At 45.1% G+C, this 27,785-nt stretch overlaps 1 protein-coding gene across 1 annotated transcript; it reads right to left on the minus strand.

Moving 5' to 3' along the window:
* POLR1E (RNA polymerase I subunit E) lies at positions 1-27,717 on the minus strand. Its single transcript, XM_077817829.1, has 12 exons — positions 27,600-27,717; positions 25,762-25,865; positions 22,201-22,277; positions 17,331-17,416; positions 16,457-16,512; positions 13,832-13,976; positions 12,423-12,530; positions 11,676-11,772; positions 9,822-9,955; positions 6,110-6,191; positions 3,220-3,351; positions 1-398 (listed from the first exon to the last, which is right to left on the minus strand). Exons 1-12 carry the CDS (start codon positions 27,661-27,663, stop codon positions 239-241), a joined length of 1,245 nt encoding a protein of 414 aa, XP_077673955.1. The 5' UTR covers positions 27,664-27,717; the 3' UTR covers positions 1-238.
* Between the last annotated feature and the right edge of the window lie 68 nt (positions 27,718-27,785).

Raw genomic sequence — 27,785 nt, forward strand, 5'->3', positions numbered from 1 at the left:
TAGAAAGGAGGAGCGGGTTTTGGTTTATTTTCAAAAAGGACTGATTACAGAGATGGACGTCAGCCAAACCCATTACTAGTATCAGCCTTGTCCAGTTCCACTGTCTGGCAAAATAGCCCTTCTAGGAGCTCAGATTTCAAGTGGGATCAGGGAACTGGCATCAGCTTTGTTCTTGCAGAGGCTCCTTCCCTGTCCTTTCAGCCAGTGTTCTCCTCAGTGAGATGTGCACAGTATTCCTTTATTTCATCTTCTTGCGCTTCCGCTGGCTCCCTGATGGCTTGTACACAGGTAAGGGCAGAGAGAGGGTGGCCAACTTGTGGTCTTCCTCGTCCATGAGTCCTGACGGCCCCTTCCTTTTGGAGATCTTCAGCCTCATGGCTTTAGCGATCTCCAGTATTCTGACAAAAATAAAAACACCCATATCAGTGAATGCAAGAGTGTACATTCCTGTGTCAAATCACAAACACTCAGTAGCGCAAGGCAGCCCCCTGGATCAGAGCAATTAGGCTTTCACCTCGGAGGAGCAAGAATCAGGTCAGACGCAAGCAGTAACTTGGCTCTGTGGCTGTTCTCTGGAGCAGTGACTGGCAATATGGCTGGCCTGCCCAGCTTTGGGTAATGAGAATAGCCTGTTGCTTTATTTAGTGGCTCATAATCCCAAGTGTGTGAAAGTTATTCAGTCCATGCCAGTCTGGGGAGAGATGAAGTAAAAGCAATCTACATTTTGTAACGGGCACAGCTCAGGTATTTATTGATTGATAGCACGGCACGCTGCCCTGCAGGAGAGCCCAGCTGATTTCCAGACACTCAGGAGGAAAGAGAGAGAATGTCTTGTGGTGCTCAACTGCAAACTCTTTTGGCTGTCTAGGATGCAGCACTGATGGGCTCTAAGGGCTTGTCTATACTGCTCGCCGGATTGGCAGGCAGCGATCGATCCAGCGGGGGTTGATTTATCGCGTCTAATCTAGACGTGATAAATCGACGGCCGAGCTCTCTCCCGTCAACTCCAGTACTCCACCGGAGCGAGAGGTGCAGGCGGAGTCGACCGGGGAGCGGCAGCTGTCGACTCACCGCAGTGAAGACACCGCGGTGAATAGATCTAAGTACGTCGACTTCTAGCTGAAGTTGTGTAACTTAGATTGATGCCCCCTATCCACACCGCAGTGTAGACCAGGCCTATGAGACCTCACAGTAGAATTAAAGCAGTAACACGTCAGCAAGGAGAACATGTAGAACTTTTTAATCAGGGATGCAAAATCCTTACTCAAAGAACTAAATCACTCCTGAATATAATGATCACAGCAATTTCTCATTCTTCCCGTGGCACATGGCGCATCTGAATGTGATTAACAATGCTGCCTGTTCTAGTAAAAGTCCTAGGCTCTCACTTTAGTGTATTCTGATTGATCCCCAATGTCAGCTTTGCATCTGTGTTTCAATGAACAATGCCGTTTGCAAGGAGATTAAAGAAGTGGCTTTTTTCCAGTTTGAGGCTCACTCTGACTTTCGTTTTTCAGACTTCTCTGCACTCATTGTTTCAGGATCCCCAAAAAGACAGCTGTACAAGTCAAGAATCTGTTGTATCTAATATAGCTCACAAAAGGCAGCGTGTCCTTTCCAAAAGCCATTTACTTCATCTTTAAAAATGGGGTCTAACCGGCTTCAAACACTGCCATTAAAACCATTATTCCACATCAGTTCCAAACAGCAAAATTACTGGAATCAGCAACAGCATCCACTGCCAGAACATGTACAAATGGAGTCACCCTCTGAAAAGCCAGGCAACTAATAGGTCGGATTACTTCCATTTACCATTGGAATTTAAGCTTTCTAGTTGAGAATCATTTCATTATTTTCTACACGATTTTGTTATGGGGAATAACTGATTTCTTGTTGAAGTTGTTAATTCTGCAGGACACAGATCTCGAGATGGGTTTTTCATACCCTGCAATAGCATCTTTAGAGATCTTGTCAGGGAACAGTCATCCTTATGAACCAGGTCAAGCTACAAAGCATGTCCTTGGAGTTGCTATTTCTCCCACTGAGGTGCAGCAAGCTAAGCATGGTTGAACTCAAATTGCTGACCGGGGGCCAATACATTTCAATTCCAGATGGTATTATGCAGCTGCTCTCTGCTAACAGCCAGTCTCCGCAACCTGCAGGTCAAGGATTCCCTAAGCGAGTCCATTAGATTAAATCAAGAATTGATCATAATTGTATTCTCCAATAGCCTGAGTCACACCCCTTCAAAGTCAGTGGAAAGACCCCTCTGAGTTTTATGGACTCTGGATCAGGCCCTGATTGAGACCTGTTGATAAAAGGCACACTTTACACTTAATACTCAGTAAATATGACACAGACATACTTCTTGTCCCATGGGAAATTAAGCGCTAGGAAGTAACTTCTCAACGAAGATACCGGAGCAAGTGTTCTTCATTAAGGACCTGATCCTGCCCCCCAGTTGTCCTTGCTAGTCCCAATTAGCCAAACTCATCTCCTGATGCCATGTGCAATTACCCTCCCCAAATTTCAGGAAAACATGTCTCCTCTGCACCAGGCGCAGGCAAGGCATTTGCGGGGGACTGGATTACTGGCTGTGCCAAGGGGGCATGTGCTCACAATTGGTTTTGTTTAAAAACCTGAGTTCCAACCTTTATGACAGAGACTGTTGCCTCCTGGCAATTAAACACGGATCAAGGACCCAGCGGGGAGTCAGAACTCCGCTTCCCCCTTGTGAGGAGGAGGAGAATAGACTGGAAAACACAGAGGCATTGTTACTCAGTGGACAGAGCACTGGATTGGACTCAGAATTCTACTGGCTCTGTCACTGGCCTGCTGAGTGACCTTGGGCAAGTCACTTTCCCTCCATGCCTCAGTTTCCCCATCTGTAAAAGGGGACAAGGATGCCAAACTCCTCTGTAAAGTGCTTTGAGATCTACTGATGAAAAGTGTTCGATAAGAGCTCAGTATTATTAGTTATTTTAAAAAGCACCCCATTACACCCCAATCCTGCACTGAGCACTGCCTGGGTGCACCCCTCTGACAAGAACGGGGGGAGCCTGTATGGCACTCAGGGCAGCATCTGGATCAAACACCCAACTGCTCAATCGAGGAACTGAAGACAAATCCCCAGTGCTGCCTTCCTCCCCCCTCCCCCCCCAAATTATTAAAAATGACTGAACGCTTCGTGTTCTTTCAATTCACAGAAACGTCACTCACCTGTTCTCGCGGAGTTTCATGTCCCTCTGTAGCACAGTCAGGTCTGTTTGGAAGTTGTTAATGTGCAAGGCTAAGGCTATGACGTAGGCTGTAATTTTAGCTTTCATCGAAGCGGAGATTAAATTCTGGATACTTGAGAATAAGAGGGTAGGGAAGAGAGACAAAATGTGACACTTTTTAACAGAGCCAGAAGTATAACCCTTTGGGCTTGTGTCTGCCTACATCTGACGGCCAAACCTGGGATTATATTCCTAGTAAAAGGGATGGGGAATACTGGTGACAACAGCAGCATTATCTCCACTACCAGCTCTTTTGTGAACGACTGAAAAACTGTGTGTGTCAAATTTGCAAATAGTTTTGGGTTGACCAAAATGGCAACTTTCATCAAATCTAGTGGGCTGAAAGATTTCACCCAGCTCTAGTTATAAATCAACACAGCTCTCACAGCAGACGGGTCTAGAGGATTGTTTTTCATACTGACGTTGTACATTTATGTTCAGAACTCCTGTCCCCTTCATGGTAACGCCAATAAAAAAAAAGTATGAAGAGACAATGACTATAAAGCAAAAAAGTTTGGCCCTTCTGCACACAGCCACCTCAGTAAATTCAATAAAACCACCTCAATAAATTCAATAAAACCACAAGCAGCTTCTTGGAAACGTTATTAAACTAAAACAGCTCCCCAGCGGACCACCCCCTTGGCAGATGCTTATTTTAATTACTTTCCATGTGTCCGTGTCCTGTGGACAGCCTTTCCTAACTCAAACCTCTGCATTTCTAAGTGTGTGTATTCTGGCGCCTCCGGTTGGCAGTCACTAAACTGCTGAAAGGCTGGTCTATGGCAGGCGGGCAAAGAATCTAGTGCCCAAGAAGAGCAGAAGCCAGTGCCACAGCTCTGACCAGTGTCCAGAACTTTTCTTTTAAAGTGGTAGACTGGAGAGCTTGGTCAGAGGCAGGCATCTATCATGGGGAAGAGGTGAAGTCCTAAACGTGCTTTAGTTTGGTGAGCTGGGACCAGCCTGCACCGCCAGGCACAGCAGGGGTTGGGGACCTGCCTTGACTCAGTGGTGACACCAGAGGGTCCTGGCCTGGGAGGTACAATGGCAGCTGGAGCTCCCTGGCAGTACCTTAAGAGGGTACAGTGTGTGCTCTCCTGCTTTCCACTCACTGAGGTGTCTTCTCCTGGCTAGCCCCCTCTATGGCACAAACCAGAACTCCTGGGTTCTATTCCTAGCTTTACTGCTGCTGACATTACCACAATTCACTACACCTCCACTTATTGGGCAGCTTCTCCGCTCTGCAGCATCATGCTCAGAGGACCAAGGAGACCGGAGGAGCATCACAGTCTGGCTACTCCTCCTGCCAGCCTGACATGCTCCCTGGGGTGGGGGTGAGGGAGGAGGCTGCGAGAGGGTGCCCAGGGGCTGCGCAACTCCCCAGCCAATGAGACATAGCCGGTCTTTCCTTCCACTGTGCTGCCGGAGTGGAGCAGAGAGTCTGCCCTGCCAAGACAGCAGTGATGGTGCGCTAAGGTCGCAGGCTGCTGGCAGGTTTCATTCATGGATGTCTGTAAAATGCTTCAGAAAGAGAAGGCCCCAGGAAGATGTAGGCCTTGTCTACACACACACACACACACACACACACACACGCACTGGTTTCATTAAATGGGGTTAGTTAAACTGGCACAGGCCCCTATATGGGCACACCTAGGCCTAGTCTACGCTGGAAAAGTTTTGCTGGCATTGCTACCCTGGCATCATTATACCAGCAAACCCTCCGAGTGTAGACGCAGCTCATATCTGCATAAAAGAGCTTCTGCCATCTTAGCTAACACTGGTCCCCCAAGAGAGAGAAGCTACACTGGCAAGGCTCGGATTCCAGTATAACTGCATCCATGCTAGGGCTAGTTCCATCATAAAAGGTCACACCTGTGACCAACATAGCTCTACCAGGACACGTTTTAAATTGGTTTCAAACTGGTTTTATCGGTTTAACTTCTGCCTGAAATCTGACATAAGCCAGATTTAAACGGACTGAAGAGCTTCCGAGTTCAAAACTGCATTGACTTACTGCCTCAGGGCAGGGCTAGACTGGAAACTTCAAACGCTGTCGTGGGAACGCTCCCGCGCCAACGCTGGGAGAGAGCTCTCCCAGGGCTCCTGGTAATCCACCTCCACGAGCGCTCGGAGCCTGTCCACACTAGCGCTTTAAAGCGCTCAGACTTGCTGCGCTCAGGGGGGTGATTTTTCACACCCCCGAGCCAGCAAGTTAGAGCGCTATAAAATGTAAGTATAGCCAAGCCCTCGGTTTCAAATCACAACTTTAGTTAAACTGGTGTGTAGTCAGGGGTTGCATTTTCAGTAGTTCCCCAGTGAGCTGGGAGCCCAAGCCCCCAGTGAGTTCAATAGCACTTGAGCTCCTAAGGAGCATGATCTCTTACAAATGGGACTGGGTTTCTAAGTCACTCAGATGCTTGTGAGCATTTTACCCCCAGCCCTTGTACAATGTGAAATAAAATACCTGATTTTAAAATACAAGCCATTGGGCCAGAGTCTCCTCTCACGCTGGTGTGACTCCACTGACCTCAACAGAGCCACTCCTGATTTACACTGGCATAAGGCTGAGGAGAATGAGAGCCAACGTTTCCACACAGTCACCGCCTGAAGTACCGATGATTGCTCAGCATGGTGACAGCCCCTTCCATTTTCTACACAGAAAAATCTCTGTACCGAAATCTATAGGCATTAAGAAGGGAAGATGCCAATAATTCAGATTTCTTTATATTACTGTTGAGATGATTTCCTGATAACATGGGCAGAGTTATGATCCCTTGATCTGAACTTTCCTGTATCACGAACATCAATTTCAAACAAAACAAACCGTTCGCTACCTGCCATTGTTGTACGTCAGCGCTGTGAAGTTTTTCATGAGTTTGCTGTTAATGATGTGTGGACAGTCGGGGCCCATTGCATCTAGAAGAAAAAGCTTTTTGCAATAAAATGATAAAACACCATTCTGAAACATAATGGGGCTTCAATAAAATTAACACTTAAGAACTATGATAACACTGTGCTGGTTTTATACTGCTTCTATGACATCTTTAAGGGAACAACTTAAAAATATATAAAATCAGTGTCTTGACAAACTACTTAGAGCTTCTAGGGTAAGATTTTCAAACAGTGTCTAAATGATTTACAATCTTAAACCCCATTTTCGAAACAGACTTAGGTGTTTACAAGCCAAAATCCCACGGACTTCAATCAGACTTAGGCTCCTAATGGCCTGTCACTTTTGAAAATGGGACTTGGAAGCTTTTGAAAATTTTACCCCTAGAATGTAGGGCAAGCTTCTGTACCATCTACGGACTGTCATTTTGTTCTTTGTACAGTGCCTCACACAGTGGAGTCCTGGTCCAGAACGAGGACCCCTAGGCACTTTTTAAAAAAATATTATTAATAATAAATTAAATTACATCAAGTATTAATACAATATCATTCCTTCCTTATTTGTGTTTCCATTACCAGAAGGTTATTAACACTTAAATAGTTTTTCAAAAAAACTGAATTTCCTTTTCACCACTTAGGGGTTGTCTACACTTGAAATGCTCCTGCTGCTGGAATGCTTCAGTGTAGACATTACCTGTGCTGAGAAGCAGGGTTCTCCCATCGGTATTGTTAATCCACCTCTCCAAGAGGTAGTAGCTAGATCAGTGGAAGAATTCTTCCATCAACCTCACACTGTCTACACTGGGGGTTAGGTCAGCTTAACTGCATCATGCAGGAGCGTGGATTTTTTCCACACACCTGACCGACGTAGATGGGTCGACAACTTTTTTGTGTAGACTGGGCCTTAGAATGGTGAGGTTCACTTTTATTTCATACCACTTTGACTTTTGGACTCCCATGCATCAGGGTGGCTGGGTTCCCAATACAACAGAGGAATGTTTAAAGAAAGTTTTTTCTACAGAAATCTAAAGTGGAGATTTTCAAACCTGCTTCAGCAATTTCCGCAGAAGACAATGGGAATTATGCATCCAAATCCCCGTTGAAAATCCACACCTAAATGTTTTGTGTGGAGCTTTTAAGAACTGTCGTTACTGCACCTTTAAAAGCAAGATCATTTTGGATGCAGAGTTCAAAAGAGCTTGCTAGTTGGAACCAATGGAGGAGAAGTTGGCTGGAGACTGAACGTACAAATAAAGTGAGGCTGGATAAACTTGTAAATAAGGGATACCCTCAGTTCTGCAAGCTCTCATCAAGTGTCTCATGATATTTGGTGTTTTTCTTAAATCTCCAGCTGCTGGAATCAGGAGATTGGATGAGAATCTCAGCTTTCGTTTAAAAAAAAAAAAAAGATCCTAACCTTCTCGATTGTGGAGAAAACCTTGAAAACATAAAAGTGTGATCCTGAAAGCCCAGAAACTAGAAAGCAAAAAAAACCCGCCAAAAAATTTATTTAAAAAAATAAAATCTCATTGTTTTTAAACCAATCATTATTAAGAACATAAAAACAGCCACACTGGGTCAGACCAAAGGTCCATCTAGCCCAGTATCCTGTCTTCTGACAGTGGCCAATGCCAGGTGCCCCAGAGGGAATGAACAGAACAGCTAATCATCAAGTGATCCATCCCCTGTGGCCCATTCCCAGCTTCTGGCAAACAGAGGCTAGGGACACCATCCCTGCGCATCCTGGCTAATAGCCATTGATGGACCTATCCTCCATGAACTTATCTAGTTCTTTGTTGAATCCTGTTATAGTCTTGACCTTCACAACATCCTCTGGCAAGGAGTTCCACAGGTTGACTGCATTGTGTGAAAAAATACTTCCTTTTGTTTGTTTTAAACCTGCTGCCTATTAATTTCATTTGGTGACCCCCTAGTTCTTGTGTTATGAGAAGGAGTAAATAACACTTCCTTATTCACTTTCTCCACACCAGTTATGATTTTTTGAGATCTATCACATCCCCCCTTAGTCGTCTCTTTTCCTAACTGAAAAGTCCCAGTCTTATTAATCGTTCCTCATACAGAAGCCGTTCCATACCCCTAATCATTTTTGTTGTCGTTTTCTGAATCTTTTCCAATTCAATATATCTTTTTTGAGATGGGGAGACGACATCTGCACGCAGTATTCAAGGTGTGGACGTACCATGGATTTATATAAAGGCAATATGATATTTTCTGTCTTATTATCTATCCCTTTCCTAATGATTCCCAAAATTCTGATCACTTTTTTGACTGCCGCTGCACAGTGAGTGGATGTTTTCAGAGAACTGTGCACAATGACTCCAAGATCTTTCTTGAGTGGTAACAGCTAATTTAGACCCAATAATTTCATATTTATTCTGGGGGGCCTGGCTCATGATTTTTGAATGGGTTGGGTTGGCAATGCTGTGCTAAGGTGATGATTTTGACACCATTCTGAACCAATTAACAAAAAAATCTGTTTTAAAAAAAAAAATAAAAAGAAAGACCTTCTTGATAACATCATGAGAAAAAGCAACATATGAAAGAATATTTGGTTCAATGTCGATGCCTCAAGGGTCTTCCCAGTGATCTGCGCAACATGCGGAGAAAGGGAAGATTGTATGATAGCAGAAGGCTGGAGTAACTGTCATTAGAAGAGCCAGCTGGGTACTGGAAGTTTAGATGTGCATTTCCCACCAGATTTCTAAATTATTTCTGTCCAGAAACAAAACCAAACAAAAAATTTCAAAATTTCCTACAAGAAATTTCCAATAAAAATTGTTTCAGGCTGAAACTTTTAGTTTGGATAAAACCCCCAAAAAATTATTCTGAATTTTTACCTTTTAAAATGTCACATTATGGTTTATAAAGTGAAAAAAACTGAAATGAAAAGTCATTTCAAAATAGACAATCAAAATGTACTGTGTTGAAAAATAAATGGGAACTTATTGGAATCCTCTGTTCCAATCCTCCCCCCAAATCTCATGGAAACAGACATGTTTCCGAAGAACCAGCATTTTCTGATGGAAAAATATTCAGTTGGAGCATTTCTGACAGGAGTTACTCTGGTCTTCACAATACCCTGATCTAAAATGGCAAAGTCCCTGATGAATGAAAATGGCAAGTTTACAGTCTTGAATTATTGGGGCTTCTATAATTTCAAGACAACGTACATTTTAGTGATAAAAAAATGCCATTTCTACTTCGTTTGTGACACGAACGTGTTGATTTGTTCTACACTCTGTTCACTGTTGAGGCATTAACTGCACAACACATCTCACTACTTGCTGTCAAGCTTGTGTCCCGTCCCCCTCATGCAGATTCAGCAACCGGCGCCGTAGGGAAAGAGAAAGGGTTCATTTTTCGTCAGTGTTTTTAGGTTGAGATTTTCACAGCATTCCAAAGGGCTTTGGGCACCAAATTTGTGCCTAACTGCCTTGGACTGCTTTCAAAATCTTAACCTTGGCCCAAAAGTGTACATGGGGATCAAACTGCTACCTTTGTCTGTTAAAGCTCATCTGTCATCTTGGTGGAATTTTATTTCTTTTCTGGGTTTAAGACTCCATTAGTTACAATACAAACCCCAGTCCACAGCTGAAAGGTAAGCAGGGCAGAGAGATGCTCCTGTTATTAACTCACGTTTCTTCTTAATCACTTTCTGGAAACTGAACTTGATGAGGACATCCAGAAACCACAGACACCGCGCCTTATGGTCCGAGCTGTCCTCACTTGGAGGCATGGACTTCAGTTCTTCTAGAACGAAGGAGCAATGGCTAAAAGGAAGAGAGGGAACATTCCTTAGAGCCAAGGGCATAAAGAAATGGGGTTATGGGTACAGCACACTAGGACAGGGGATGCCTGAGTGTAAGGAATACACAAATAAGGCCAAGTCCGCAGCTAGTTTAAATTTACAGAGCTCCACTAACTTTGATATGGCAAAGCCAATTTATGCCAGCAGAGGATCTGGGCTCGTGTGTATTCCTTTGTCAGAGCAACCACTAACCTGTCATGCTCTACCCAGAATCTTTAAATGCACTAATGCTTAATGATGAAAGGCAGGAGTAGTATTCTCTGACCAGACAGGAGAGTCATGAGAAGGACATTTCCACCTAGGGAAGATATTGCTCTGAAAAGAAGTGCAGATGATCCTACAGTATACTAATATGGCGGACAATATCTGTCCAACCTGTGGGCCTGTATACTCTAACCGCAAACTTCACCAGAGCACAACGCTGTCTGCATCCATCCACGGTCTGTGTGGGCCTTTCATCTCCTCTTTATGGTTCCCCCTAGCCTAGACTCTCCAAACTTCAATGCATTCCCTGTTCGGCAGCTTGTCTAGAACAGTGCCCAGAATGGGGCCATCTGCCCACCATGCTCAGAATCACCATTTGCTTCCTGTTCATTTTAATATCCTTGCTAGTCTTCAAACCCTGGGATTTCCCACCCAGCTCCCTCCTCTGGCCCCCTGCATTTTTCACATTTACCTATCCTACCTCATCTCTTCCTATTTGCTAGCAAGTTCCTTACACTTTTCTTATTCCCATTCCCCCAAACAGCAGCCATCCTGGCTGCACCTACACAAGCCAGCGGAGACTCTGCCTTTGGCTTCTGGCTGTTTCCTAGGTCCCCCAGCTCTCACTGTTATAAACTCTGCACACACAGATGCACGCCGCAAATTGCAGTCATCCCTCAGCCTGCTTCCTAGATTCCAACTCCTCCCACTGGGGCAGAGTTCACAGATCAGGTTATATTCCAGGTTCACAGTTCAGGTTATATCCCACCTTGTGATAAAGAGAACACAACAATGAAGGGGCTCATCTTATCCACCGTAGGAACCACAACTTTGAAGTCAGCGTTAAGAGGCTGTTATTACATCACTGAACATATTATTTTAAGAAAGAAATGAGTCTTTTTGGAACAAAGATAAACCTAACAGCCACAGCAGAAAATGTTAATAAGAACATAAGAACGGCCATACTGGGTCAGACCAATGGTCCATCTAGCTCAGAATCCTGTCGGCCAATAGTGGCCGGTGCCAGATGCTTCAGAGGGAGTGAACAGAGCAGGGAAATTTATCGAGTGATCCTTCCTCTGTCTTTCAGTCCTGCTTCTGGCAGTCAGAGGCTTAGGGATATCCAGAGCATGGGGTTGCATCCCTGGCTATCTTGGACAATAGACACTGATGGACCTATCCTCCATGAATGTTAAATGTCTAATTCTTTCATCTAGTGATCTGGTTCCAGTTGGCTAACAGGGTTTTGAAACAGCACTGACCTTATGTATCTGCTGATTCCTGGGGCTACTAGTCCATCAGATGAAACAGAATAATTCTAATGAAATCTGTCTGGAAATTCCACCAGGTATATACAGCTTCCTACGTGTCAACTAGGTTCTACAGGTGTTTTCCTTCATGCTAGAAGCTACTCATTTTTTCAACTCATTTCATTACAAGGAACTGACCACTATATTTGCCCCATCAATAAGCCTTACCTTTTCTCTTCTGTCTTCTTAAGGATCGCCTCAGGAGTAATGCTAACGAAAGCTGCCGCTGGAGTCTGCAGTGCTTCATATTCGGCAGGGGAGAGGACTGGAGAGATTTTAAGAAATCATAAAGAACACTGTGCTCTTCCCCATTGAGGATCTAGAAGCCCTTAACGACCATTAAGTTTCACAACAGCCCTGTACAGTAGGCAAGTCATGTAGATTTACATTACACAAAGGGCTGACTTCATCCATTGCGCAACTGCTCACAGCAACCACCACCACTAATATCTTAGAGGAGCGAAGAACAGTATGTCCGAATAACGCAGCCCAGGGAGATGTACTGTAGAGGAACAATCACAGGGACTGGAAGCCAGCCAGGATTAATGTCCCTGTAAGTTCTGATTTCATGATGAAGCATCTCCTCTGGTACTTGGATCCACAGTCCAAATTCTACCCTTTGCTCCCCATAATACCCTTCATAACACTTACAGTTGACATCTACTTCACATTCACACAGGGGAAGGCACCAAAGCATCTCCTCTGGGAGAAGCCGCTCAAAAGGCAGGATATGTGACTTATAGGCCCAAAGCCCTAAGGCACACTCTCAAATCTTCTGTCCCCAGCGTTTTGGTCACGAACAGAAATTACTCCTCTCAAATGACACATAACTCTGCTGCTCACCTGAGTCTGGCCCTTTCCTTTAACTCAGTATTTTCAGCTGGGTAAAGCAGTGCCCTGCCCCATAAAGGATACTGTCCTCAAACCTGTAGACGTTCTCTGGTCTGTCAGCATCTTCCTGGCAGGGAGGTAGGAAGAGGGAGACATCTTGCACGTCATCCTGAGCGGCGTCACTGACTAAAGCTTTCAAAGCAAGCCGGAGATGAGAGAGTGCTTGAGCCAATGCTAATGTGAACAGAACCGCAAAGCGAACGCTCGTGTTTAGTGTCAGTCTGTGCCAAGGGAATTCTTAATTAAAAACCGAGAACTCTTCTGGTTAGAGTTTTAAAGCTCGAAATGCGGTATGGTGTGTGGGGCGGGATACTGGAAGCTTTTGAAATGACTAATAAATCAAACTCACGACAATGATTCTGCAAATTTCTATGTTTTCCCCACTCTAAGTAGAGTTAGCTATGGTACACAGAGCAGTCTTGTGTGTGCAGAACACAGTGCATTCTCCTACTGGGAGCTCTTTTGGATCATAGAAATGGAGGCCTGGAAGGGACCTCAGGAGGTCACCTATTCCATGCCCCCACACTGAGGCAGGATTAAGTATACGAGACCATCTGACAGGTGTCTATGTAACCTGTTCTTAAAAAACCTCCTTGTGACAGAGGGATGGGGACTGTCTTCTTATTGTCCGTTTGTACAGCGCCTAACACAGTGGGGCCCCAATCTCCACGCAATACTGAAATAATATTACTATAAATAAAAAGCCTAATTCACCATGGTGGTTCGCCACAGTTTTATGCCACTGTCATCACTTCGTTGCTTGCAACTCTGGGGACTTGCAAAACCCCATCTGGAGCACGAAAGAACACGGCGACACAATACTGTGGAACTGGAGCAAGAGCAGCCTTCGCTTCTGCTGCTCGTCTGATCCGAAGCCCAGACCCGCAGGACTGACAGGGTGACTTAGCTTGTCGGTTTTAAAGCTTTGGGGTCAGCTGGTCCTTTATGCCGGCCTGATGCGGTATCATTCTTTAAAGGATAAAGTCTGACAGGTTCTGTAAACGAACGTTCTATGCGAACAGCTCACAGAACAGATGGAGAGAATAACTTTCCAGGACCCTCTGCTCTGCTACCAGAGAGTTGAGCTGGGCAAGGAAAAGAACGTATGATTCACCCAGTTATAAGCATTGTGATCAGAACGAGAAGATTGGATTTCAGTGTGCTTCTAGCAGAGAGGGCTGCACGACTCTCTCCCACAATGGTCGTTTGTTAGTTTCTAGCTGCTCAAATTTCTCCAATGCCACTACTGTAGAGTTCACCACTCTGCTTCATTTAACACTCAAGGCAAAGCCGCCTCTCCCTCCCCTAGTCCTTGAGGTGGGAGAATCCTCTGAATACATTAGAGGAGGGAATAGACACAATGAATTAGCAAGTCTCCAAAAACCCAACAGGGAGGCTTGCTGCTGCTCTTCTGCATCACTCTTGTTACTTACCAGCAACACCTTTTGTCTCTATGATGTTTTCGGCTGCTTTTGTCACAGCCACATTTAAAGTCTCACTGCCAACTTGGTGCATCCTTCGAGAGTTCAGGGCTCGCTTCTGCTTGTTGGTGCCAAAGGCTTCAATACACGAATCCACCTGCACAAGAAACCGATCCAAGTTACTGCACCTAGAGACGGAGGTATGCTCTTTGGAAGGTGTTGGAGGGAAGCAGGAGATAATGCACCCTGAATAGGACGGGCTGCTATTGGATTCTACCTTTCAAAGGAAAGGAAACATGTCACAGATCTGTAGGACCAAATTCGCTGCCCAGTTACAGCGGTGCTCCTCTACTGGTGTTAACCAGTATGAATGAAAGGAAAACTCAGCCTTTAGATTACAGTCCAGTCCAAGGCAGAGACGGCTTTTTTTTTAAAAAAAAGCAAAAACTAACAAGTACGGAATGAATGAGTCACTAGAAACAAAAAGAGAGGAGGCATGATTTTCAGTATGCCCCCGCAGTGACCAAGTGCTAGTGAATCTGAACAATAAGCTGCGAACTAAGACCATGATCCTGCAAATGGATCTCCATGGGCAAATCTGTGGGAGTGCACTGGTTTCAGACCCCAAGCTGACAGTGGTGTCTGCCTGCCTGGATCTGACCACAAGACCATGGCCTAATGCCCATTTGTAAGGGGGCCATCAACTAACGGAGATTCTATTCGATGTACAGTAACTAAATACAGAGGGTTGGGAAAGCTAGCACTCCTTTATTAAAAATTGTAAATTTCACTTTTGCTTTGAGCGTCCAAAAGGGTGATCAGGTTATAGCTACAAAGTGTAGGGTCTAAAAAGAAGTAACAATAGACTTACATTGGAATAAAAATGTATTTTTTCCCTCTCCGAGATAGTGATTAAGGCCCTGATTCCGCAAAGACTTATGCACATGCTTAACTTTACACATTGCAAGTAGTCTTCTTGTCTTCCATGAGAACACCCACCATGCATAAAATTAAGGACATGCGTAAGTCACTGCTGAACTGCCGTCTGTCTACATTTAAGGATTAGAATAATAGAACTATGGGGCTGGAAGAGACCTCAATAAGTTATGAACTCCAGCCCCCAAACGTTGAGGCAGGACCAAGTAAACCTAGACCATCCCTGGCAGGGATTTGTCCAACCTGTTCTTAAAAACCGCCAGTGAGGGGATTCCACAACCTCCCTTGGAAGCTTCTTCCAGAGCTTAACCGCCCTTAGAGTTAGAAAGTTTTTCCTGCTACCTAACCTAAATCTCCCTTGCTGCAGATTAAGTTCATTATTTCTTGTTCTACCGGCAGCAGACATGGAGAGCAATGGATCCCCTGTCCTCTTTGTAACCGCCCTTAACAGATTTAAAGACTGTTATCAGGGTCCCCCCCTCCATTCTTCTTTTCTTAAGAAAAAACAGTTTTTTAATCTTTTCTAAAAGTCAGGTTTCTAAATCTTTTATCATTTTTGTTGCTGTCCTCTGGACTCTCCTCACTTTGTCCACATCCTTCCTAAAGCGTACCCTTCCCCCCCCGTCCCCCAGAACTGGACCCAGGACTCCAGCAGAGGCCTCACCAGAGCAGGACAATGACCTCCCGTGTCTTACACAGGACACTCTTTATACACCGCAGCGTAACAGAGTTTTTTGCAATGGCATCACACTGATGCCTCACTCAGTTTGTGAGCCAGTCCAGCACCCAGATCCTTCTCAGCAGTACCACCACCTCGCCACTGACTCCCCACTTGGTAGTTGTGCAGTTGTTTCTTCCTTCCTAAGTGAAGTACTTTGCACTTGTCTCTATTTCATGTCATGTTGCTGAATTCTGACCAATTCTCCAAATTGTCAAAGTCCTTTTGAAATCTAATCCTGTCCTCCAAAGTTCTTGCAACCCCTCCTCCAATCCCCCCGGTTTGGTGTCATCCACAGATTTTATAAGCATATTCTCCACTCCACTATCCAAGTCATTAATGGCAATAGTGAATAGTACTGGATCCAAGAATGAACCACGTGGGACCCCACTAGATACAGCCTACCAGTCTGACAGCAAACCATTGATAACTACTCATTGAATATGATGTTTTCAACCAGCAGCGCACCCACCTAATAGTAATTTAATATATTCCTCATTTCCCTAGTTTGCTTATAAGAACATCATGCGGGTCTGTGCCAAAACCCTTACTAAAAAGCGAGATATATCATGTCCTCCGCCAGGGCCGTCCCTAGCTATCCTGGTGCCCTACACAGCTGTGTACTTTGCATGTCTACCGCTTCCCCCCACGAGGCCACGAACCCTGTCAAAGAACAATTCACACTAAACTTGTTCTTTGTGAACATGCTCTAGGTAAACTTAAAATAAATCGGCGAACACACCCCAATCTTTTGGTGGCCATTAGTCTATTTAACGTTTAGCCAGTTCATAGAACCACCGCCAAAGCTACAATAAGGATACAAATGCTGCTGTTACACCACTTCAAATCTATTGCCCAGCTTCCGAACATACTAAAAATGCTGAACTACACCCATTAATGGCAAACGTGGACAAACCATTTCTAGACTAGGATCGTTTGCTGAGGGTAGCCCGGTGATTATGTTAGGAAAACAAAACTTTTACCTTCTCTCTGTAGGATTTATTCTGATACTCTGACGGGTCGTCATCTATTAAATCATCTACAAAAAGACCAAAAATGAGTACACATAGGTATAACTGTGCTACTGTGTCTTCATTCACACTGTGCCAGAACCCGGCAAACAAGTGCGCAGGTTCTCACACCTGATACTCGAGAATTTAAAAAAGGATAAACTGAGATGCTAGACAGCATCTGAGAGAGACTGGGCAGTCGTGTTACTACAAAGAGCATTCAGACTTTGGTTTGATACATCAGAAAAGGTGTGTCCTGGATTATACCAACATCAGGATCACCTTGTGCACCAAGGAAACAATTCATTGGGGATACTCAATATTTTCCTCTAGGCTTGCGGCAATAAAAGCAGCCCTGCTGAAGAACTGTGCTGCCAGGGATTATTTTATTTCCCAGAAAGTGGCGATTCAGTCTCTGGGCCTGTTTAGTTCTAGCCTTCTCCTAAGCAGAAGACACAAAGGACGATAACACCAAAACACGACCTGAAACCATTGATTGGGATTAAGTTCAACGTTTTCCACCTTCCACCCTGATTTACTCTAACTCCCCCCCACACCACCACCACCACCCACACACACACACTTCCTAAATATTACCTCATAGCTTGCAACGTGGAAAACAGTAAAAGGGAGAGTTGTAGCTAGCTCGTTAAAGCACCGGAAAAAAAGTGTATTATGGGGGCATTCTCCAATCGGCTTGCGCTCTTTCACTCAGGGACCATTAAGAATATCTGTGACATTGGACTGATGGAGACAGGAGCCAAACTGTAGGCAGCAGACGGAGTGAAATGCACACGGAGTGCCGATGTACCGTGCCGTCGGTGGCAGAGTTCAGTCTTTTACTTACCTGACAACAACGGCTGCATGTTGAATAATTCAGCATTATAGACTTCCATTTGTCCAGCGTCCTTATCTAACACACCGACAAAGTACCTGTGGAGAGCAGAGTGAGGGATGATTAACCAGAGATGATCGTAAGTGAAATACATTAGCAATATTATATGGCCCAGTGCTCTTCATGACCCTCCTTCTCCCTCCTGTCCCCAGCAGGGACCGATTTTTTCCATCGCAACAACTAGAACTTCACAGTGAAATGAGTTCCATAAAAGTCACATAGGAGGCCTGATTTTTAACCCTGGAGTCTCAAATGAAGGCATCTAAATTAGCCTCCAGGCACACAGAATGAGCGTTGAGGTGCTTAACTGTCATATTCTATTCTCTTTCTTGTATGCATTTGCAGGGATCCTAACAGCTCCTCTAAGCAGGATCTCATTAGGTGCACTGTCTGGTTTCAGAAGCTTAAGAATGAAGTTTTTCTAGGGCTCCCTGGGCTCAGGATCTGTACTGTCTGGAATTTAAAGGATAAAGATATTTCAAATGCTGACTTTGTTCTCAAGCAAATAATTAAAGATTGGATGGCTCTTTTTAAAGCTCAGATTCCACGTGGCCGTTCTCTGATTATTAATGGCCCCTTGAACCTAAGGTTTGGGCTACACTTAAAACGAACACCAGCATAGCTGCATTAGTCAGAGGTGTGAAACATCACACCCCCAGCCAACATAACTATGATGACAAAACCCCCAGTATAGATGCAGCTATGCCAACAGAAGAGTGCTTCTGTTTGAGGAGGCAGTGTTCCTACACTGAAAGAAAGACTCCTTCTGTTGGTTTAACCTGTATCTATGTTAGGAGGCTATGCCAGCATATACGCATGTCTACACTAAAGCTTAAGTCTGACAGCATCCCAGAAACTGACTCTACTTTCTCCACTACTGAGAAAACAGATTTTTTTGCAGGACCAAAGTAGCTCATTTTAAAGAGATCTAGCCCTCCCTTTCTTTCCGGCCAGCAGTTCAGAGGGATAAGATGGATGGTTCACTTTGCTGCTGTCCAGACCTGCATGGCTTGAGAAAAATGTGTGTTTTTCCCATTTTCGCCTAACTCTGAGGACCAGGCTGGATCTTTCTCTCATCCACCTGGCAGCCTAGGACATTCATTTAATGTTGGGTTTGGCAAGGTTTTCAGCTGGCTTGTGCTGGATCTGCCCCCCTCTGCCATTTTTAAAACTGGAACTGACTTGGTGAGGACCAAGTATGGCTACAGCATGACACCAGGCATTCAGGTGTGCTGAGCTGGGGGAGAAATTCTCTCTACTGTCTTGTCTATTTCACGGGAGCAGTTCAACTAAAGGCATAATTTCAAACTGATTCAGTTCAACAGTGCATCATCGAGCTAAGCTGAACCGACATAAGCCGCTTCAAATTGAATTCAGTGTCTCTGCAGGGTTTAGACAGGGACTAAGAGCAAAAATACAAGTCTAGTAGCTAATAAAACTTGGGACATTTCAGGAACAACTATGGACGAGTAACTGCTAGAAGCTTGATGGAGGCAATGCCTGGTCTTTGGGTTGTGGAGAACCGCAACCCCATTGGTAGCTCCTTCAAGTAGACCAGAGTTGGGCAAACTACGGCCCGCGGGACCGTCCTGCCCGGCCCCTGAGCTCCTGACTGGGGAGGCTAGTCCGGCCCCTCGCCTGCGGTTTCCCCTCCCACACAGCCTCAGCTCGCTGCGCCACCGCCGCAATGCTCCGGGCGGGGGCTGCGAGCTCCTGGGGCAGGGCAGCTGCAGAACGACGGCCTGGCCTGGTGCTCTGTGCTGCACGGTGCGTGGCTGGCTCCAGCCGGGCAGAGCGGCTGGAGCACCGCCAGCCACCGGTGCTCCAGGCAGCGCGGTAAGGGGGCAGGGAGCGGGGTTGGATAGGGGTTGAGTGGTCAGAGGGCGGGGAACAGGGGGGTTGAATGGGGGCAGGAGTTCTGGTGGCAGTCAGGAAGGAGAGGGGGGGTTGGATGGGGCAGGAGTCCCGGGGGGGGGGCCGTCAGGGGGCGAGAAGCACGGGGGTCGGATAGGGGCCGGGCCACTCCTGGCTGTTTGGGGAGGCACAGCCTCCCCTAACCAACCCTCCATACAATTTCTGAAACCCGATGCGGCCCTCAGGCCAAAAAGTTTGCCTGCCCCTGAACCAGACAAAAAGAATGAGTCACACTAAGTTGAATGGAGAGGAAAGGAATAAAAAAAGGGACGGGGTCTGAAGCCTCTAAACAAAGAAAAACCCACAGAAAGAAAGAGCACCCTACTCAGACTAGCCAGGTGTCCTCACACCTAAGGAAGCTACGTTTCCACCCCTCCAGCTTCAAGAACTGGCCTCACATTAGCCAGGCACATGTCTAGGGCTCTGCAGCAGCTGTTCCAAGGATTGATTACATCATTAAAACGGTCTCTTAATCCTGCCCAACGATATGAGTGTTCCGAGATGGAGTCCTACGCTGGTATAAAATTGCATATCACTGATATTTGTAGCATAGATGTTCATTAGACTAACTGGGTCTCAACTGAATTCTCCAGACACAAGCATAAAACCGCCCCCAGAGTCTTGTTGCAGTGACAGTGTTGTAAATTAAGTTCTGTCACAATTAAAGTCGCAGCTCTCCTCATTTCATTTGAGACAGAGGAGAACAAAACCCCATGACCAGCATGTAATCAATCTCTTTCACCTTTTAGACGATCTGAATCCTGGATTTCCTGCTACAGCCACTCTTGGGCTGCTTAACAAAATGGTGAGTAGCAGAAAGGGACTTGCTTTTAATCGACTCCTCTAGAACCCAAGCACATCAGGAAACTCAAGTTTAGAAGTCCCATGTCCCTGCTCCACTCTCACATGATCCAGAACAATCCAGAACCGAGCGGATTTGTTCTCGTCCCACCCAGCAATATGGAAATTGTTACGAGGCACAGAATCGGCAAAAGTATGTCAACGCAGGTCTGTTACCAGTACAGATGTGACTAGGACTCAAACTTGACAGACATTTCTGAAGTCCACCCTTTTCACCCTCCACTGGTATATATTAAATTTAAGAGACACATCACGTCAAATTTGACCCCAAAATGCAGGTTCTCTAGTAAAATATAATTGTCTCTAAATCTAAGACAAAACTAGCTGCAAAGTTCAAGTTGTAAGCATCAGAGGCAAATGTTTTAGCTGCATCTGCCTGAAAATCAGTTTAATTGGAGGAACAGAAACCCAGTTCTAGGGTCTTCTCCGCTTTCCACATCTAAGGCAGGATTTTCACAGCTGCTTTAGGGATCTGGACATTCAATTACCAATGGATTTCAATAGGATTCCTCACAGATAAGCATATGAGTAAGTTTTTGCAGGATCAGGGCCTTATATGATTTTATTATCCAGTTCCTACGGCAACAAACCTTGTTGTACTGTTAGGACTATTGCCTGAAGTCATGTAAAAGCTTGTTTTGTTCTTTTTCTCTCACTAGTTATGTACACAACAAAACCTAAATTTAGACTCGAATTTGACCTGACAGTGTCTCTTAGGGATGCTCCTCCTTCTGCCTGCGCACATATTAAACTTCCTTTGATATTAATGGGAATGTCGGTGTGCCTCAAGGGAAGAACAGATACTCTTAACCGACCCAACAGGATTATTTGCTGTTGACGTTTTCTGGATCCACTAATTCCAAAGGTTTCTATCAAAACCAGAGGTTTCCTTACTTACAGTTCCTAGATCAAGCAAGACTTGATAAAACAACATTATTACTACTAACATTCGCTTGGATGTGCCAATATCTGTTATCTTTTTCTTATCCTTCCCAATGAAAATACCATCACTTCATATGTGTTTCCCTTTCTGATGTATGGCAATGGTTCTCAACCAGGGGTACGTGTCCCCCCTGTGGGTACGCAGAGGTCTTCCGGGGGTACATCAACTCATCTAGATACTTACCTAGTTTTACAACAGGTACATAAAAAGCACCAGCGAAGTCAGTACAAACTAAAATTTCATACAGACAATGACTTGTTTATACTGCTCTATACACCATACCCTGAAATGTAAGTACAATATTTATATTCCAATTAATTTATTTTACAAATATATGGTAAAATAAAAAAGGCAGCAGTTTTTCAGTACTAGTGTGCTGTGACGCTTTTGTATTTTTGTGTCTGAGTTTGTAAGCAATTCTTTTTTAAGTGAGGTGAAACTTGGGGTATGCAAAACGAAATCAGACTCCTGAAAGGAGTTCAGAAGTCTGGAAAGGTTGAGTACCACCAGTGTATGGAACAGTCAAGTAGATCATCAAGATTATCAAGCTGTTGTCCTGCAACTGCCCAGTGATCATGCAAGACCAAGGAATCCTCTGCATATATCAGGTACAGATTCTGTCAAATTTGAAGGGTGGCTTATTAAACTGGATTCTGCAACATCAATGTCTCTCCTCGGTGATGTTACTTACTGTTTTTTGGGGGTTTTTTAATCCAAATCTTCTTAACCTGATGTACATATATATTGCATGGCCATATGTTTCAGCAGCAATCAGCACCTCTCATTGAGAACAATCATAGAATCTCAGGGTTGGAAGGGACCTCAGGAGGTCATCTAGTCCAACCCCCTGCTCAATGCAGGACCGATCCCCAACTAAATCATCCCAGCCAGGGCTTTGTCAAGCCTGACCTTAAAACAATGGGAGCTGCAAGGCGCTGAATGCTTGAAAATCTGCCCCTCTTCCTTTCCGATCCTCAGCAAAAGCTGAGCTCTTCTGAAAATCTGTCCCCGCATTTATAAACAGCACAAATGAAAAGGAAAAAAGAGAAGAATCAAGTAAACAGAACAACTGCTTTACCCTCCTCCTTTGCACACACCCCATACCTGCAGAGGGAGTTACATTTCAAGACTCCTGAGCCGAAGTTTTTTCCCACATAAGAAAGCCTGTCTGTCTCCGAAGTCTAAAATACAAAGAAAAATAACTTTAGCGGTGGGGTACTTGTGACACAAATTCTCCATGTGCACCGAACTTTCTAACCAAGTTATTACGTTCTTTTTTCCTGGGTATCAGATACCAGTTCTCCGAACAAAAGACGTTTTTAACTTGTCTACTTTTAGGGAAATTTTCTCATCAATTCTATTAAAAACAACACACCAATATTTCCCAAATAAAGTCTTAAAAGAGACAACATTTCTTATGACTGAAAGAACCCAACCTTGTAAATAATGCTACCTTCACATTCACCTAGAGCAGTGGTTCCCAAACTCGTTCCACCGCTTGTGCAGGGAAAGCCCCTGCCGGGCCGGTTTGTTTACCTGCCGTGTCCGCAGGTTCGGCCAATGGCGGCTCCCAGTGGCCGCGGTTCACTGCTCCAGGCCAATGGGAGCTGCTGGAAGCGGCGCGGGCCGAGGGACATACTGGCCACCCTTCCCGCAGCCCCCATTGGCCTGGAGCAGTGAACCGCGGCCACTGGGAGCCGCGATCGGCCAAACCTGCGGACACGGCAGGTAAACAAACCGGCCCGGCCCGCCAGGGGCTTGACCTGCACAAGCGGCAGAACAAGTTTGGGAACCACTGACCTAATGGAAGGTAAGAACACTTTACGTGGAAGTTATTGCCTTCACAGTGCTAATAGTATTTCTGGTTAACTTCTGAGCAGGCTTAGCATTGTCGTGAACTCTGGAATTCAAAAACACAGCTAGAACGTCTTGTCCACAATAGTTAAACCTAAAAGCGATGGTTTGTAATAGAAATGCTGTAACTAGTTAGAGCTAAAAATGTAGAGAAATTAACCATCTTTGCTATTAAATTTAAGGTGTTATTTCAGATGCTTTAGTTAAAGTTACATCCAGCCTTCCATTGTAACTGTTGCTCATAACTTCCTGAAAATTAATTCTCCTCCTGCATTGAAAATTGCTGTGTTTTGTCTCAATTCCAAGGTTATTCCTGGGGGAGTGGTAGCGTGAGTAAAATTAATTCAGTGAGTTTTTTAAGTGTAATTTTAATACACACAAGCCCACACTATCATTATATATGCACACACGCTTTTGAAAAACTGGACTTGTTTATGTGCCCTTGGACTCAAAAATAACCGAACTTTAAAACTTCATTGCATCGTCAGTTTACGTCCCCAATCCCGACAGCTGAGTGCGAATCAGCCACTCTGAAGAGTTCACAGGATCAGGGCCTACATTTCAAAATTATTTAAATACAGAACGTGGGTACACCTGCAGTGCAAAATCTGTACCTAGTTTGTGCTTGAATAGGTGTATGCTAGTCCGTAGCACTAACTGCGTAACTCCACAATAACTCAGGTAAGGTTTTTCCTTTTCTGGCCTTTGGCTTGTTTCTCTTTCCACTAAAGCCAATGCAAGCAAAACTTTCACACAAGAGAATTCAATCACAACAAAAACTACAGCAATGCAAATGTTAAGGTTAGAAATGTACACATGAAAGAAATCAGAAAATGCAACATGTTTTTTGCAGTCATCTTAGCCCGCCAACTCTGCAAATAATAGCTTTACTTTTTTATTAGGTATGCTGTTAACCATATAGCCTAATATATACAGTATGTGCAACATGGGAAAGTCAGTATTACTTTCAGAATCCGTGACTTTGGGTGTTTAATTTGGTAACCTTAACTATATTACTGCAGTGGTATTTTGCATTTAACATATGAGCCAGAGCAATTCAAACTTGCGGCGTACTGCATTATTGAACCCCGTTACCATCCCTTTATATAATTGGCATTAATATACTTGAAGTACATTGTTTGGTAAGCTATATGGTGTTAGGTTCATTCTGTGTCTGATCATGAATTGCTTTGACAAAGCAAAATTATGCTTTCATACCTGTCAACACACTAATACTCAGTACTACTTCCTGAGGTTACAGTGACATCTTGTGGTTTTGTAGACTAAAGACTCCAGAATACATGCTTTTAGAGACTTGAGGAGCTCCAGGTATCAGTGCACAGACTATTCCTCATATTAACACGGCACACAGCTGGGCTAACTCAAAGCTACACGCAAAAGCTCTTACCCCCTCCCCCCGATGCCATTGTTCCAAGCAGCGGCTTTTTCCATTTAAGCTTCTGCTACCACTTTCCCTCGATCCAGTCTGATTTCTGCTGCTAAGAACAGTCTCTCTGCCCTGCAAGCTGAAATAAGGGTCTGGACATATCCAGAATCTCATAAAATACCATAAAGTGGAATGGTTTAATTTTGGGGTTTGTGTTTTGTTTTTAATTCACATAGAGGGTTCAGCAACAAAAGGCTGTTACAAGGAGGAGGGAGAAAAATTGTTCTTCTTCACCTCTGAGGACAGGACAAGAAGCACTGGGCTTAAATTGCAGCAAGGAAGGTTTAGGTTGGATATTAGGAAAAACTTCCTGTCAGGGTTGTTAAGCACTGGAATAAATTGCCTAGGGAGGTTGTGGAATCCCCATCGTTGGGGATTTTTAAGAGCAGGTTGGACAAACACCTGTCAGGGATGGTCTAGATAATACTTAGTCCTGCCATGAGTGCAGGGGACTGGACTAGACGACCTTGTCCCTTCCAGTTCTATGATTCTATGACTGGCTACTTTCTCTTTCAAGGGGCACGACCAATTTGAAATCTAAACAATTTGTTTTTTAAAGTTAGTTAAAAACTGCTTCAGTTACTACACCTGCTTAAATCCCCCTCCTAATTTATGATGCTTTACAATCACATTTGTCTTAATGTTTTCCTCTCCACTGCTGGGGCAGGTAGGGGTGGAGACCTACAAAACAACAGCCCAACTAAAGCCCTGCTCCTACAATCAGATCCATGCCAGCGGACCCACAGACAACCCTACTGGGAACAATGAGGTGCCATGCAGATCCAATGTCAGGATTGGGGCCTATCTCCTTATACAAGAGAACCAGTGAAAATGACTGTACATGAAGAGGATGTCAAATACACAAAGAAAACAAAAACCGGATACAAAACAGAGATTTTCCTTCACCATGGGAATTGACAGACTGGATCAGACCCAAAATTCATCTAGTCCAATATCTGTCTCCAAATGTGGGCAGTTCCAAATACTTCAGAGGAAGGTACAAGAACTCCAAAATAGCAGATGAGGGATAATCTGCCACCACATTAGAGCTCATCTTGATGTCTAATCGCTTAAAACTTGAAGCAAAAGATTTAACAATCATTCACAATGTGTTAGTCATTATAATGCTACATATTTTATATCCATACAATATCTTTCATTTCTTGTAATCTTAGGTGTTACACCTGTAACAGTAGCAGGTTACAAAAATATACAAAAGTAAGATTTTTTATTTCAGTGTCCCTTGACATATTTTTCAATACTTCTTGGCAAAAACATCCTGACTGACAAAGACAAAAACCTGATAATAAACAGGGATCTGATGTTTCACTGCAGAACTCTTGTACAATGACAAACAAACTTACCAAGATTCTTTGGTGTTTCTTTCTGGGATTAGTCGCGTCTTTGCTTTTGTATAAAGTAAAATCCATGTTTTCAGAATTCTGCAGTTTTCCATTTGAAAATTGAACTGTAATAAATTTGTAAGGAGAAAGCATTTGAAACAGTACAGACAAAGGTAAACCTATGTTTAAAATAAAAATGTTTATAACAATGCCAGGAAAGAGGTTGTTCTTAATGAGAATTTTGGGCAGCCTGAGTTATATCAGGGTTAATTTCAGAATACAAGTGGGTTTTTTTTTTTTCAGAATAATTACTCCACTTTGGAAGCCAACTAATTATTCTGGAATAAAGTGACTTTTCTCATGGCTCAGTATCCACGCAGGAAGTTAGTCTGGAATATCTACTGCAGAACAGTTTACTCTGCAATGGTTATTCCACTCAATTTCCGAGCATAAACAGGACATTATTATTGTGCTACGGGTGTAGAGCAAACGGAGGGTCACTAACGCCCTACACCTGAGATGTCAGTAATTTGTCCTGAGTAAGATGCCATAGACTCTCCCTGGCAAGGCTAGACCAAGCTTGACACTACAGAAGGATCTCATCAGACATGATTTGAAAGATTCTGCTATTTGCCCCAACTGAGATAAGGGCCCACTGTCCTAGGAGCTGTACAAACACAGTCAGAAACAGACCCGGAAGAGCGTACAATTCCTCCATCACTGACAATTTTGAAATCAAGATGGGTTGTTTTTTCAAAAAGATCTGCTCTAGGAATTATTGTGGGACAAGTCTTTGGCCTGTGTTATACAGGAGGTCAGACTAGATGATCACAATGGTCCCTTCTGGCCTTGGAATCTATGAATTTCAACAATCTTTTGGATATAGACTGCTCCCTGAATTTAACTTTAACAGTTGGAGACTATTCGTATAATGTTCCATGCATATTTATGTTCATGAATCTATGTTGACTGCAGACTTCAAAGGGACCATGCACACGCATTCACTCATTTGCTTTCTTGGAGCAGGGCCTGAATGCAGCACAGTGCAAAAAACACACTGTAATTACAAGGCTGGTGTCAAAACACAGCAAAGGAGCAGCTTAGAGACAAGCAGCCTGCCCTCCAGAAAACTGCCTTCTAGCTTTATTTGTCTTTCACTGACTTTAATTTAGGGTTGATTATTTTTAAGAATGTATTTAATAGCTAAAATTCTGCATTTTTTTCTTGAAATCCCACAGGTGAACATTTGGTCATGCCTCCAAAAACACGGTGGCGCATGCCAGGCCAGCGTAGCACCTCGGTCCTCACAGACATCAGCTACAGACGCCGAACAACTGGCCAGGGAGAGGGCTTCCCCCCTGAGGTCAGCAGAGCGCTTCCCTTCCCGGGCAAGCAGGAGGAAGGAGCAGCCCACCGAAAGGACCAATCCGACCAAGGTGGGACCTGCAGCCTGCCGAGGGAAAGAGCCCTCCCCCAGCGCTGGCCTGTACAACGTTCAGGAGGACCCGGGGAGATCCCACGGGCCAGCTGGGAAGGATGGAACCCACCAAGCCAGCAAATGTCTCTGAGATGAAGCCGGGCACTGGGCAGCCCCCGGCTACACGCCCACCCCGAGCCCGGACAGCCCCGGCGAGACCCGTGCAGGGCGGGAGGGGGCGGGGGGTGGCTGCGCGGCCGGTGCCCCGACTCCCGGGCGGCGGCGGCGGCGCCGGCTGCTGCTGGGGGGCGTGGGACAGCAGCGCCCCTGGCCGGGCAGCCCCCGCGCACCGCGTGGCGCAGGAGGCCGGGCAGCCACGGCCCGGGGGCGCACGGGCGAGCGCGGCCCTTGCTCCACCCCGCCTCAGGGGCGCGACTCTTACCGAGCGGGGCGCTCTGGGCCTCCTGGGGGTCCCCCCGGTAGCACCAGCGGGCGGCAGCGGCCATGGCGCGGCTCCTCGCGGCCGGCTGGAGACCGCCTCCCGGCCCGCCCCGCCCCGGCCGCGATCGCCGCCTACCGCCGGCCGGCGCACGGCGCTGGAGACGCCCCCCGCCGGGCCCTGCGCTGC

The sequence above is a fragment of the Eretmochelys imbricata genome, chromosome 5 (assembly GCF_965152235.1).
Source record: "Eretmochelys imbricata isolate rEreImb1 chromosome 5, rEreImb1.hap1, whole genome shotgun sequence".
Classification (NCBI taxonomy): domain Eukaryota; kingdom Metazoa; phylum Chordata; order Testudines; family Cheloniidae; genus Eretmochelys; species Eretmochelys imbricata.